Raw genomic sequence first — 15953 nt, 5'->3', positions numbered from 1 at the left:
CACTCACCCACCCACTCACCCACCCACCCCACCCCACCCACCCACTCACCCACCCACTCACCCACTCACTCACTCACTCACCCACCCACCCACCCACCCACCCACCCACTCACCCACCCACTCACCCACCCCACACCACCCACTCACCCACTCACTCACACACACCACCCACCCACCACCCACTCACACACCACTCACCCACTCACCCACCCACCCACTCACCCCCACTCACCCACCCACCCACTCACCCACCCACTCACCCCACTCACCCACCACCCACTCACCCACCCCACTCACCCACCCACTCACCCACCTCACCCACCCACTCACCACCCACCCACCCACCCACTCACCCACCCACTCACCCACTCACCCACCCACCCACTCACCCACCCACTCACCCACTCACCCACCCACTCACCCACCCACTCACCCACCCACTCACCCACCCACTCACCCACCCACTCACCCACTCACCCACCCACCCACTCACCCACCCACTCACCCACTCACCCACCCACTCACCCACTCACCCACCCACCCACTCACCCACCCACTCACCCACTCACCCACCCACTCACCCAACCACTCACCCACCCACTCACCACACCCACCCACCCACCCACTCACCCACCCACTCACCCACTCACTCACTCACTCACCCACCCACCCACCCACCCACTCACCCACCCACTCACCCACTCACTCACTCACCCACCCCACCCACTCACCCACCCACTCACCACCACCACTCACTCACCCACCCACTCACCCACCCACTCACCCACCCACTCACCCACACCCACCACCCACTCACCCACACCACTCACCCACCCACTCACCCACTCACCCACTCACACCACCCCACCACCCACCCACCCACTCACCCACCCACACCACCCACTCACCTCACACCCCCACCCACCACCCACCCACCCACTCACCCACCCACTCACCCACCACCCACCCACCCACTCACCCACCCACCCACTCACTCACCCACTCACCCACTCACCACCCACTCACCCACCCACCCACCCACTCACCCACCCACCCACTCACCCACCCCCACACTCACCCACTCACCCCCACCCACTCACCCACCCACCCACTCACCCACCCACTCACCACCCACTCACCCACTCACTCACCCACTCACCCACCCACCCACCCACTCACCCACCCACTCACCCACCCACTCACTCACCCACTCACCCACCCACTCACTCACCCACTCACCCCACTCACCCCACTCACCCACCCACCCACTCACCCACCCACTCACCTCACCCACTCACCCACCCACTCACCCACTCACCCACCCACCCACCCACTCACCCACCCACTCACCCACCCACTCACTCACCCACTCACCCACCCACCCACCCACTCACCCACCCACCCACTCACACCCACTCACCCACCCACTCACCCACCCACCCACCAACTCACCCACCCACTCACCCACACCACTCACTCACCCACTCACCCACCCACTCACTCACCCACTCACCCACTCACCCACTCACCCACCCACTCCCACTCACCCACCCACCCACTCACCCACCCACTCACCCACTCACTCACTCACTCACCCACCCACCCACCACCACCCACCCACTCACCCACTCACCCACCCACTCAACCCACTCACTCACACACTCACCCACCCACCACTCACCCACACACTCACTCACTCCACTCACCCACTCACCCACACCACTCACCCACCACACCCACCCACCCACCCACCCACCCACTCACTCCCACTCACCCACTCACCCACTCACCCACCACTCACCCACCCACTCACCCACCCACTCACCCACCCACTCACCCACTCACTCACTCACCCACCCACCCACTCACCCACTCACCACCACTCACCCACTCACCCACCCACTCACCCACTCACCACCCACTCACCCACCCACTCACCCACCCACTCACCCACCCACTCACCCACTCACTCACTCACCCACCCACCCACCCACTCACACCCACTCACCCACCCACTCACCCACCCACTCACCCACCCACTCACCCACCCACTCACCCACCCACTCACCCACTCACTCACTCACCCACCCACCCACCCACTCACCCACCCACTCACCCACTCACCCACCCACTCACCCACCCACTCACCCACCCACTCACCCACCCACTCACCCACTCACTCACTCACCCACCCACCCACCCACTCACCCACTCACCCACCCACTCACCCACCCACTCACCCACCCACCCACCCACCCACTCACCCACCCACCCACCCACCCACTCACTCACCCACCCACCCACCCACTCACCCACCCACTCACCCACCCACTCACCCACCCACCCACCCACTCACCCACCCACTCACCCACCACCACTCACCCACCTCACCCACCCACTCACCCACCCACCCACCCACTCACTCACCCACTCACCCACCCACTCACCCACTCACTCACTCACCCACCCTCCCACTCACCCACTCACCACTCACTCACTCACCCACTCACCCACCCACTCACCCACCCACCCACCCACCCACTCACCCACCCACTCACCCACTCACCCACCCACTCACCCACCCACTCACCCACCCACTCACCCACCCACTCACCCACTCACTCACTCACCCACCCACCCCACCCACTCACCCACCCACTCACCCACTCACCCACCCACTCACCCACTCACCCACCCACTCACCCACCCACTCACCCACCCACTCACCCACCCACTCACCCACTCACTCACTCACCCACCCACCCACCCACTCACCCACTCACCCACCCACTCACCCACCCACTCACCCACCCACTCACCCACCCACTCACCCACTCACTCACTCACCCACCCACCCACCCACTCACCCACCCACTCACCCACTCACCCACCCACTCACCCACCCACTCACCCACCCACTCACCCACCCACCCACTCACCCACCCACTCACCCACCCACCCACCCACTCACCCACCCACTCACCCACCCACTCACCCACCCCACCCACCCACTCACCCACCCACTCACCCACTCACTCACCCACTCACTCACTCACCCACCCACTCATCCACCCACTCACCCACTCAACCACCCACTCACCCACTCACTCACTCACTCACCCACCCACTCACCCACTCACCCACCCACTCACCCACTCACCCACCCACTCACCCACCCACTCACCCACCCACTCACCCACCCACTCACCCACTCACTCACTCACCCACCCACCCACCCACTCACCCACTCACCCACCCACTCACCCACCCACTCACCCACCCACTCACCCACCCACTCACCCACTCACTCACTCACCCACCCACCCACCCACTCACTCACTCACCCACCCACCCACCCACTCACCCACTCACTCACTCACCCACCCACCCACCCACCCACTCACTCACCCACTCACTCACCCACTCACCCACTCACTCACCCACCCACTCACCCACTCACTCACCCACCCACCCACCCACTCACCCACTCACTCACTCACCCACCCACTCACCCACCCACTCACCCACTCACCCACCCACTCACCCACTCACTCACTCACCCACCCACCCACCCACTCACTCACTCACCCACCCACCCACCCACTCACCCACTCACTCACTCACCCACCCACCCACCCACCCACTCACTCACCCACTCACTCACCCACTCACCCACTCACTCACCCACCCACTCACCCACTCACTCACCCACCCACCCACCCACTCACCCACTCACTCACTCACCCACCCACTCACCCACCCACCCACCCACTCACCCACCCACAACAACAAACAACGATAATTCGTTAAATGTAAACGTTGGTGTTGAGTGAACGTTGTTTGACGCGGTCCCTCACGCCCCCCCCCCTCACGCCCAGGGAGACGGCACCGGCCTCACGAGTATTTACCGCGGACCCTTCGTGGATGAGAATTTCAAAGTGAAACATTCAACACCTGGTCTGCTGTCAATGGTAACTCACTCACCTACTCACTCACCTACTCACTCACCCACTCACCTACTCACTCACCTACTCACTCACCTACTCACCTACTCACTCACCTACTCACTCACCTACTCACTCACCTACTCACTCACCTACTCACCTACTCACTCACCTACTCACTCACCTACTCACCTACTCACTCACCTACTCACTCACCTACTCACTCACCTACTCACTCACCTACTCACCTACTCACTCACCTACTCACTCACCTACTCACTCACCTACTCACCTACTCACTCACACACTCACTCACCTACTCACTCACCTACTCACCTACTCACCTACACACTCACTCACCCACTCACTCACCTACTCACTCACCTACTCACTCACCTACTCACTCACCTACTCACTCACCTACTCACCTACTCACTCACCTACTCACTCACCTACTCACCTACTCACTCACCTACTCACTCACCTACTCACCTACTCACTCACCTACTCACTCACCTACTCACCTACTCACCTACTCACTCACACACTCACCTACTCACCTACTCACTCACCTACTCACTCACCTACTCACTCACCTACTCACCTACTCACTCACCTACTCACTCACCTACTCACCTACTCACTCACCTACTCACCTACTCACTCACACACTCACCTACTCACCTACTCACTCACCTACTCACTCACCTACTCACTCACCTACTCACTCACCTACTCACCTACTCACTCACCTACTCACTCACCTACTCACCTACTCACTCACCTACTCACTCACACACTCACTCACCCACTCACTCACCTACTCACTCACCTACTCACTCACCTACTCACTCACCTACTCACCTACTCACTCACCTACTCACTCACCTACTCACTCACCTACTCACTCACCTACTCACTCACCTACTCACTCACCTACTCACCTACTCACCTACTCACCTACTCACTCACCTACTCACTCACCTACTCACTCACCTACTCACTCACCTACTCACTCACCTACTCACTCACCTACTCACCTACTCACTCACCTACTCACTCACCTACTCACTCACCTACTCACTCACCTACTCACTCACCTACTCACTCACCTACTCACCTACTCACCTACTCACTCACCTACTCACTCACCTACTCACCTACTCACCTACTCACTCACCTACTCACTCACCTACTCACTCACCTACTCACTCACCTACTCACTCACCTACTCACTCACCTACTCACCTACTCACTCACCTACTCACTCACCTACTCACTCACCTACTCACTCACCTACTCACTCACCTACTCACTCACCTACTCACCTACTCACCTACTCACTCACCTACTCACTCACCTACTCACCTACTCACCTACTCACTCACACACTCACTCACCCACTCACTCACCTACTCACTCACCTACTCACTCACCTACTCACTCACCTACTCACTCACCTACTCACTCACCTACTCACCTACTCACTCACACACTCACTCACCCACTCACTCACCTACTCACTCACCTACTCACTCACCTACTCACTCACCTACTCACTCACCTACTCACTCACCTACTCACCTACTCACTCACCTACTCACTCACCTACTCACTCACCTACTCACTCACACACTCACTCACACACTCACTCACACACTCACCTACTCACCTACTCACCTACTCACTCACCTACTCACTCACCTACTCACCTACTCACTCACCTACTCACTCACCTACTCACCTACTCACCTACTCACCTTCACCTACTCGACCTACTCACGTCACCTACTCACGTCACCTGACTCACTCACCTGACTCACCTACTCACATCACCTACTCACTCACCTACTCACTCACCTACTCCACTCACCTACTCACTCACACACTCACTCACACACTCACCTACTCACCTACTCACTCACCTACTCACTCATCCCTCACCTACTCACTCACCCTACTCACTCACCACTCACTCACACACTCACTCCCACTCACCTACTCACTCACACTACTCACTCACCTACTCACTCACCTACTCTCCTCTCACTCTACCACTCACTCATACTCACTCACCTACTCACTCACCTACTCACTCACACACTCACTCACACTACTCACTCACCTACTCACTCACTACTACTCACCTACTCACTCACCTACTCACTACCTACTCACTCACCTACTCACCTACACTCTCAACTCACTCACCTACTCACCACCACTCACTCACCAACTCACTCACCTACTCACCTCACCTACTCACTCACCACTACCACTACTTCACCTACTCACTCACCTACTCACTAACACTCACACCACTCACTCAACCTACTCACCCCTCACCTACTCACCTACTCACCCCCCCACGCACCTACTCACTCACCTACTCTACCTACTCACCTAGCTCCCCGTATCTCAGTCACACACTCACTCACCCACTCACTCACCTACTCACTTCACCTACTCACTCACCTACTCACCTACTCACTCACCTACTCACTCACCTACTCACCTACTCACTCACTACTCACTCACCTCTCACTCACCTACTCACCTACTCACTCACCTACTCACTTCACCTACTCACCTACTCACTCACCTACTCACTCACCTACTCACTCACCTACCACCTACTCACCTACTCACACACTCACCACCCCTCACTCACCTACTCACTCACCTACTCACATCACCTACTCACCTACTCACTCACCTACTCACTCCCTACTCACCTTCACTCACCTACTCACTCACCTCACTCACCTTCACCTACTCACTCACCTACTCACTCACCTACTCACTCACACTACTCACTCACCTACTCACCACACACTCACTCACCACACTCACCTACTCACCTACTCACTCACCTACTCACTCACACCCACTCACCTACTCACTCACCTACTCTCACTCACCACTCACTCACACACTCACTCACACACTCACCTACTCACTCACACTACTCACTCACCTACTCACGTCACCTACTCACTCACCTACTCACTCACCTACCTCCACTAACCTACTCACTAACTCACTCACCTACTCACCTACTCACTCACCTACTCACTCACCTACTCACCTACCACTCACCTACTCACTACTCACTCACTCTCTCACCTACTCACTCACCTACTCACTCACCTACTCACTCACCTACTCACTAACCTACTCACTAACCTACTCACTCACCTACTCACCTACTCACTCACCTACTCACTCACCTACTCACCTACTCACTCACCTACTCACCTACTCACTCACCTACTCACTCACCCTACTCACTCACCTACTCACTCACCTACTCACCTACTCACTCACACACTCACTCACACACTCACCTACTCACTCACCTACTCACTCACCTACTCACTCACCTACTCACTCACCTACTCACTCACCTACTCACTCACTCTCACTCACCTACTCACCTACTCACTCACCTACTCACTCACCTACTCACTCACCTACTCACTCACACACTCACTCAACCCACTCACCTACTCACCTACTCACTCACCTACTCACTCAGCCCACTCACCTACCCACTCACACACTCACTCACACACTCACCTACTCACTCACCTACTCACTCACCTACTCACTCACCTACTCACTCACCTACTCACTACACCTACTCACCTACTCACTCACCTACTCACTCACCTACTCACTCACCTACTCACCTACTTACTCACCTACTCACTCACCTACTCACCTACTCACTCACCTACTCACTCACTGCTCTCACCTACTCACCTACTCCACTCACCTACTCACCTACTCACTCACCTACTCACCTACTCACTCACCTACTCACTCACCTACTCACCTACTCACGTCACCTACTCACTCACCTACTCACCTACTCACTCACCTACCTCACTCACCTACTCACCTACTCACCTACTCACCTACTCACTCACTCACTCACTCACCACTCACTCACCTACTCACTCACCTACTCACTCACCTACTCACTCACCCTACTCACGTCACCTACTCACTCACCTACTCACCTACTCACCTACTCACTCACCTACACTCACTCACCTCACTCACTCACCTACTCACTCCACCTACTCACTCACCTACCACCTACTCACTCACCTACTCACTCACCTACTCACCTACCACTCCCTACTCACTCACCTACTCACTCACCTACTCACCTACTCACTCACCTACTCACTCACCTACTCACTATCACCTACTCACTCACCTACTCACTCACACACTCACTCACACACTCACCTACTCACCTACTCACTCTACCTACTCACTCACCCACTCACCTACTCACTCACCTACTCACTCACCCACTCACTCACACACTCACTCACACACTCACCTACTCACTCACCTACTCACTCACCTACTCACTCACCTACTCACTCACCTACTCACTCACACACTCACTCACACACTCACCTACTCACTCACCTACTCACTCACCTACTCAACTCACCTACTCACTCACCTACTCACTCACACTACTCACCCACTCACTCACCTACTCACCTACTCACTCACCTACTCACTCACCTACTCACTCACCTACTCACTCACCTACTCACTCACCTACTCACCTACTCACCTACTCACTTCACACACTCACTCACCCACTCACTCACCTACTCACTCACCTACTCACTCACCTACTCACCTACTCACTCACCTACTCACTCACCTACTCACCTACTCACTCACCTACTCACTCACACCTACTCACTCACCTACTCACCTACTCACTCACCTACTCACTCACCTACTCACCTACTCACTCACCTACTCACTCACCGACTCACTCACCTACTCACCTACTCACCTACTCACTACACACTCACTCACCCACTCACTCACCTACTCACTCACCTACTCACTCACCTACTCACCTACTCACTCACCTACTCACTCACCTACTCACCTACTCACTCACCTACTCACTCACCTACTCACTCACCTACTCCACCTACTCACTCACCTACTCACTCACTCTACTCACTCACCTACTCACTCACCTACTCACTCACACACTCACTCACACACTCACCTACTCACCTACTCACTCACCTACTCACTCACCCACGTCACCTACTCACTCACCTACTCACTCACCCACTCACTCACACACTCACTCACCACACTCACCTACTCACTCACCTACTCACTCACCTACTCACTCACCTACTCACTCCACCTACTCACTCACCTACTCACTAACCTACTCACTAACCTACTCACTCACCTACTCACCTACTCACTCACCTACTCACTCACCTACTCACCTACTCACTCACCTACTCACCTACTCACTCACCTACTCACTCACCTACTCACTCACCTACTCACTCACCTACTCCACTAACCTACTCACTAACCTACTCACTCACCTACTCACCTACTCACTCACCTACTCACTCACCTACTCACCTACTCACTCACCTACTCACCTACTCACTCACCTACTCACTCACCTACTCACTCACCTACTCACTCACCTACTCACCTACTCACTCACACACTCTCTCACACACTCACCTACTCACTCACCTACTCACTCACCTACTCACTCACCTACTCACTCACCTACTCACTCACCTACTCACCCTCACTCCCTACTCACCTACTCCTCACTCACCTACTCACTCACCTACTCACTCACCTACTCACTCACACACTCACTCACCCCACTCACCTACTCACCTACTCACTCACCTACTCACTCACCCACTCACCTACCCACTCACACACTCACTCACTCACTCACCTACTCACTCACCTACTCACTCACCTACTCACTCACCTACTCACTCACCTACTCACCTACTCACTCACCTACTCACTCACCTACTCACTCACCTACTCACCTACTTACTCACCTACTCACTCACCTACTCACCTACTCACTCACCTACTCACTCACCTTCTCACCTACTCACCTACTCACTCACCTACTCACCTACTCACTCACCTACTCACCTACTCACTCACCTACTCACTCACCTACTCACCTACTCACTCACCTACTCACCTACTCACTCACCTACTCACTCACCTACTCACTCACCTACTCACTCACCTACTCACTCACCTACTCACTCACCTACTCACCTACTCACTCACCTACTCACCTACTCACTCACCCACTCACCTACTCACTCACCTACTCACTCACCTACTCACCTACTCACTCACCTACTCACTCACCCACTCACCTACTCACTCACACACTCACTCACACACTCACCTACTCACTCACCTACTCACTCACCTACTCACTCACCTACTCACTCACCTACTCACCTACTCACTCACCTACTCACTCACCTACTCACTCACCTACTCACCTACTCACTCACCTACTCACTCACCTACTCACTAACCAACTCACTCACCTACTCACCTACTCACTCACCTACTCACTCACCTACTCACTAACCTACTCACTCACCTACTCACCTACTCACTCACCTACTCACTCACCTACTCACTCACCTACTCACTCAACTACTCACTAACCTACTCACTCACCTACTCACCTACTCACTCACCTACTCACTCACCTACTCACCTACTCACTCACCTACTCACTCACCTACTCACTCACCTACTCACTCACCTACTCACCTACTCACTCACCTACTCACTCACCTACTCACTCACCTACTCACTCACCTACTCACTCACCTACTCACCTACTCACTCACCTACTCACTCACCTACTCACCTACTCACTCACCTACTCACTCACCTACTCACTCACCTACTCACTCACCTACTCACCTACTCACCTACTCACTCACCTACTCACTCACCTACTCACCTACTCACTCACCTACTCACTCACCTACTCACCTACTCACTCACCTACTCACCTACTCACTCACCTACTCACTCACCTACTCACTCACCTACTCACTCACCTACTCACCTACTCACTCACCTACTCACTCACCTACTCACTCACCTACTCACTCACCTACTCACCTACTCACTCACCTACTCACTCACCTACTCACCTACTCACTCACCTACTCACTCACCTACTCACTCACCTACTCACTCACCTACTCACCTACTCACCTACTCACTCACCTACTCACTCACCTACTCACCTACTCACTCACCTACTCACTCACCTACTCACCTACTCACTCACCTACTCACCTACTCACTCACCTACTCACTCACCTACTCACTCACCCACTCACCTACTCACTCACACACTCACTCACACACTCACCTACTCACTCACCTACTCACTCACCTACTCACTCACCTACTCACTCACCTACTCACCTACTCACTCACCTACTCACTCACCTACTCACTCACCTACTCACTCACCTACTCACCTACTCACTCACCTACTCACTCACCTACTCACTAACCAACTCACTCACCTACTCACCTACTCACTCACCTACTCACTCACCTACTCACTAACCTACTCACTCACCTACTCACCTACTCACTCACCTACTCACTCACCTACTCACTCACCTACTCACTCACCTACTCACTCACCTACTCACTAACCTACTCACTAACCTACTCACTCACCTACTCACCTACTCACTCACCTACTCACTCACCTACTCACCTACTCACTCACCTACTCACCTACTCACTCACCTACTCACTCACCTACTCACTCACCTACTCACTCACCTACTCACCTACTCACTCACCTACTCACTCACCTACTCACTCACCTACTCACTCACCTACTCACCTACTCACTCACCTACTCACTCACCTACTCACTCACCTACTCACTCACCTACTCACTCACCTACTCACCTACTCACTCACCTACTCACCTACTCACTCACCTACTCACTCACCTACTCACCTACTCACTCACCTACTCACTCACCTACTCACCTACTCACTCACCTACTCACCTACTCACTCACCTACTCACCTACTCACTCACCTACTCACTCACCTACTCACCTACTCACTCACCTACTCACTCACCTACTCACCTACTCACTCACCTACTCACTCACCTACTCACTCACCTACTCACTCACCTACTCACCTACTCACTCACCTACTCACCTACTCACTCACCTATCACCTACTCACTCACCTACTCACTCACCTACTCACCTACTTACTCACCTACTCACTCACCTACTCACCTACTCACTCACCTACTCACCTACTCACTCACCTACTCACTCACCTACTCACCTACTCACTCACCTACTCACTCACCTACTCACTCACCTACTCACTCACCTACTCACTCACCTACTCACCTACTCACTCACCTACTCACCTACTCACTCACCTACTCACTCACCTACTCACCTACTCACTCACCTACTCACTCACCTACTCACCTACTCACTCACCTACTCACTCACCTACTCACTCACCTACTCACTCACCTACTCACTCACCTACTCACCTACTCACTCACCTACTCACTCACCCACTCACCTACTCACTCACCTACTCACTCACACACTCACCTACTCACTCACCTACTCACTCACCTACTCACTCACCCACTCACTCACCTACTCACTCACCTACTCACTCACCTACTCACTCACCTACTCACTCACCTACTCACCTACTCACTCACCTACTCACTCACCTACTCACTCACCTACTCACTCACCTACTCACTCACCTACTCACCTACTCACTCACCTACTCACTCACCCACTCACCTACTCACTCACCTACTCACTCACACACTCACCTACTCACTCACCTACTCACTCACCTACTCACTCACCCACTCACTCACCTACTCACTCACCTACTCACTCACCTACTCACTCACCTACTCACTCACCTACTCACTCACACACTCACCCACTCACCTACTCACTCACTTACTCACTCACCCATTCACTCACCTACTCACTCACACACTCACTCACCCACTCACCTACTCACTCACCTACTCACTCACCCACTCACCTACTCACTCACCTACTCACTCACCTACTCACTCACCTACTCACCTACTCACCTACTCACCTACTCACTCACCTACTCACTCACCTACTCACCTACTCACTCACCTACTCACTCACCTACTCACTCACCTCACCTACTCACTCACCTACTCACTCACCTACTCACTCACCCACTCACCTACTCACTCACCTACTCACTCACCAACTCACTCACCTACTCACTCACCCATTCACTCACCTACTCACTCACCTACTCACTCACCTACTCACCTACTCACTCACCTACTCACTCACCTACTCACTCACCCACTCACCTACTCACTCACACACTCACTCACGCACTCACTCACTCACTCACCAACTCACTCACCTACTCACCTACTCACTCACCTACTCACCTACTCATTTACCTACTCACTCACCCACTCACCTACTCACTCACACGCTCACTCACCAACTCACTCACCTACTCACTCACCCACTCACTCACACACTCACTCACACACTCACTCACACACTCACTCACACACTCACTCACCTACTCACTCACACACTCACTCACACACTCACTCACCCACTCACTCACCTACTCACCCACTCACTCACCTAGTCACTCACCTACTCACTCACCAACTCACTCACCAACTCACTCACCTACTCACTCACCTACTCACTCACCTACACACTCACCAACACACCTACTCACCTACTCACCCACTCACTGACCTAGTCACTCACCTACTCACTCACCAACTCACTCACCAATTCACTCACCTACTCACTCACCTACACACTCACCAACACACCTACTCACCTACTCACCCACTCACTCACTCACCTAGTCACTCACCTACTCACTCACCAACTCACTCACCAACTCACTCACCTACTCACTCACCTACACACTCACCAACACACCTACTCACCTACTCACCCACTCACTCACCTAGTCACTCACCTACTCACTCACCAACTCACTCACCAACTCACTCACCAACTCACTCACCTACTCACTCACCTACACACTCACCAACACACCTACTCACCTACTCACCCACTCACTCACCTACTCACTCACCTACTCACTCACCTACTCACTCACCTACTCACTCACCAACTCACTCACCTACTCACTCACCTACTCACCTACTCACTCACCAACTCACTCACCAACTCACTCACCTACTCACTCACCAACTCACTCACCTACTCACTCACCTACTCACTCACCAACTCACTCACCTACTCACTCACCAACACACCTACTCACCCACTCACTCACCTAGTCACTCACCTACTCACTCACCAACTCACTAACCTACTCACTCACCTACACACTCACCAACACACCTACTCACCTACTCACCCACTCACTCACCTACTCACTCACCTACTCACTCACCTACTCACTCACCAACTCACTCACCTACTCACTCACCTACACACTCACCAACACACCTACTCACCTACTCACCCACTCACTCACCTAGTCACTCACCTAGTCACTCACCAACTCACTCACCAACTCACTCACCTACTCACTCACCTACACACTCACCAACACACCTACTCACCTACTCACTCACCTACTCACCTACTCACTCACCTACTCACTCACCTACTCACTCACCTACTCACTCACCTACTCACTCACCAACTCACTCACCTACTCACTCACCTACTCACCTACTCACTCACCAACTCACTCACCAACTCACTCACCTACTCACTCACCTACTCACTCACCAACTCACTCACCTACTCACTCACCTACTCACTCACCTACTCACTCACCCACTCACTCACCTACTCACTCACCTACTCACTCACCAACTCACTCACCAACTCACTCACCTACTCACTCACCTACACACTCACCAACACACCTACTCACCTACTCACCCACTCACTCACCTACTCACTCACTTACTCACTCACCTACTCACTCACCTACACACTCACCAACACACCTACTCACCCACTCACTCACCTAGTCACTCACCTACTCACTCACCAACTCACTCACCTACTCACCCACTCACTCACCTAGTCACTCACCTAGTCACTCACCAACTCACTCACCAACTCACTCACCCACACACTCACTGGCTGACTCTCTCTGTGTGTGTGTCTATGTGTGTGTGTCTGTGTGTGTCTATTTGTGTGTCGATGTGTGTGTGTGTCTGTGTGTATCTGTGTGTATCTGTGTGTGTGTGTCTGTGTGTATCTGTGTGTATCTGTGTGTGTGTGTCTGTGTGTCTCTGTGTGTGTCTATGTGTCTCTGTGTGTCTCTGTGCGTGTCCCCCAGGCGAACAGTGGGCCCAACACCAATGGCTGTGTGTCCCAGGCTAACAGTGTCTATGTATGTGTGTGTGTGTCTATGTATCTGTATGTATGTCTCTGTGTGTGTCTATCTCTGTGTCTCTGTGTGTCTCTGTGTGTGTGTCTCTGTCTGTGTCCCCCCAGGCGAACAGTGGGCCCAACACGAATGGCTGCCAGTTCTTTGTGACGTGCGCCAAATGTGACTTCCTGGACGGCAAACACGTCGTGTTCGGTAGGCCGGCGTGCACCTAGCCTGGCACGTGTGTGTAAGTGTGTGTGTGTGTGTAAGTGTGAGTGTGCGTGTGTTCGGTAGGCCGGCGTGCACCTAGCCTGGCGCGTGTGTGTGTGTGCGTGTGTTCGGTAGGCCGGCGTGCACCTAGCCTGGCACGTCGTGTGTGTGTGTGTGAGTGTGTCTGTGTGTGTAAGTGTGTGTGTGTGTAAGTGTGTGTGTGTGCGTGTGTGTGTGTGTGTGTAAGTGTGTGTGTGAGTGTGTGTGTGCGTGTGTGTAAGTGTGTGTGTGTGTGTGCGTGTGTGTGTAAGTGTGTGTGTGCGTGCGTGTGTGCGTGCGTGTGTGCGTGCGTGTGTGCGTGCGTGTGTGCGTGCGTGTGTGCGTGTGTGCGTGCGTGTGTGCGTGTGCGTGTGTGTGTACGTGTGTGTGTGCGTGTGTGTGTGCGTGTGTGTGTGCGTGTGTGTGTGCGTGTGTGCGTGCGTGTGTGCGTGTGTGTGTGTGTGC

General features: G+C 54.2%; 1 protein-coding gene across 1 annotated transcript in view; it reads left to right on the top strand.

Annotated features, from left to right (window-relative positions):
- The window catches only part of LOC144953413 (peptidyl-prolyl cis-trans isomerase H-like), a 38083-nt gene that overhangs the window by 19296 nt on the left and 2834 nt on the right, over window positions 1–15953 (top strand). The window contains exons 2-3 of the mRNA XM_078883992.1: window positions 3879–3971; window positions 15365–15452. Of these exons, the coding sequence (XP_078740118.1) occupies window positions 3879–3971; window positions 15365–15452 (181 nt within the window). The remainder of the gene's footprint in view (window positions 1–3878; window positions 3972–15364; window positions 15453–15953) is intronic.

Source organism: Lampetra fluviatilis, chromosome 76 (assembly GCF_964198595.1).
Source record: "Lampetra fluviatilis chromosome 76, kcLamFluv1.1, whole genome shotgun sequence".
Classification (NCBI taxonomy): Eukaryota; Metazoa; Chordata; class Hyperoartia; order Petromyzontiformes; family Petromyzontidae; genus Lampetra; species Lampetra fluviatilis.
Note: the sequence above shows the minus strand (reverse complement) of the source record. Positions and strands in the feature narration are given on the sequence as shown.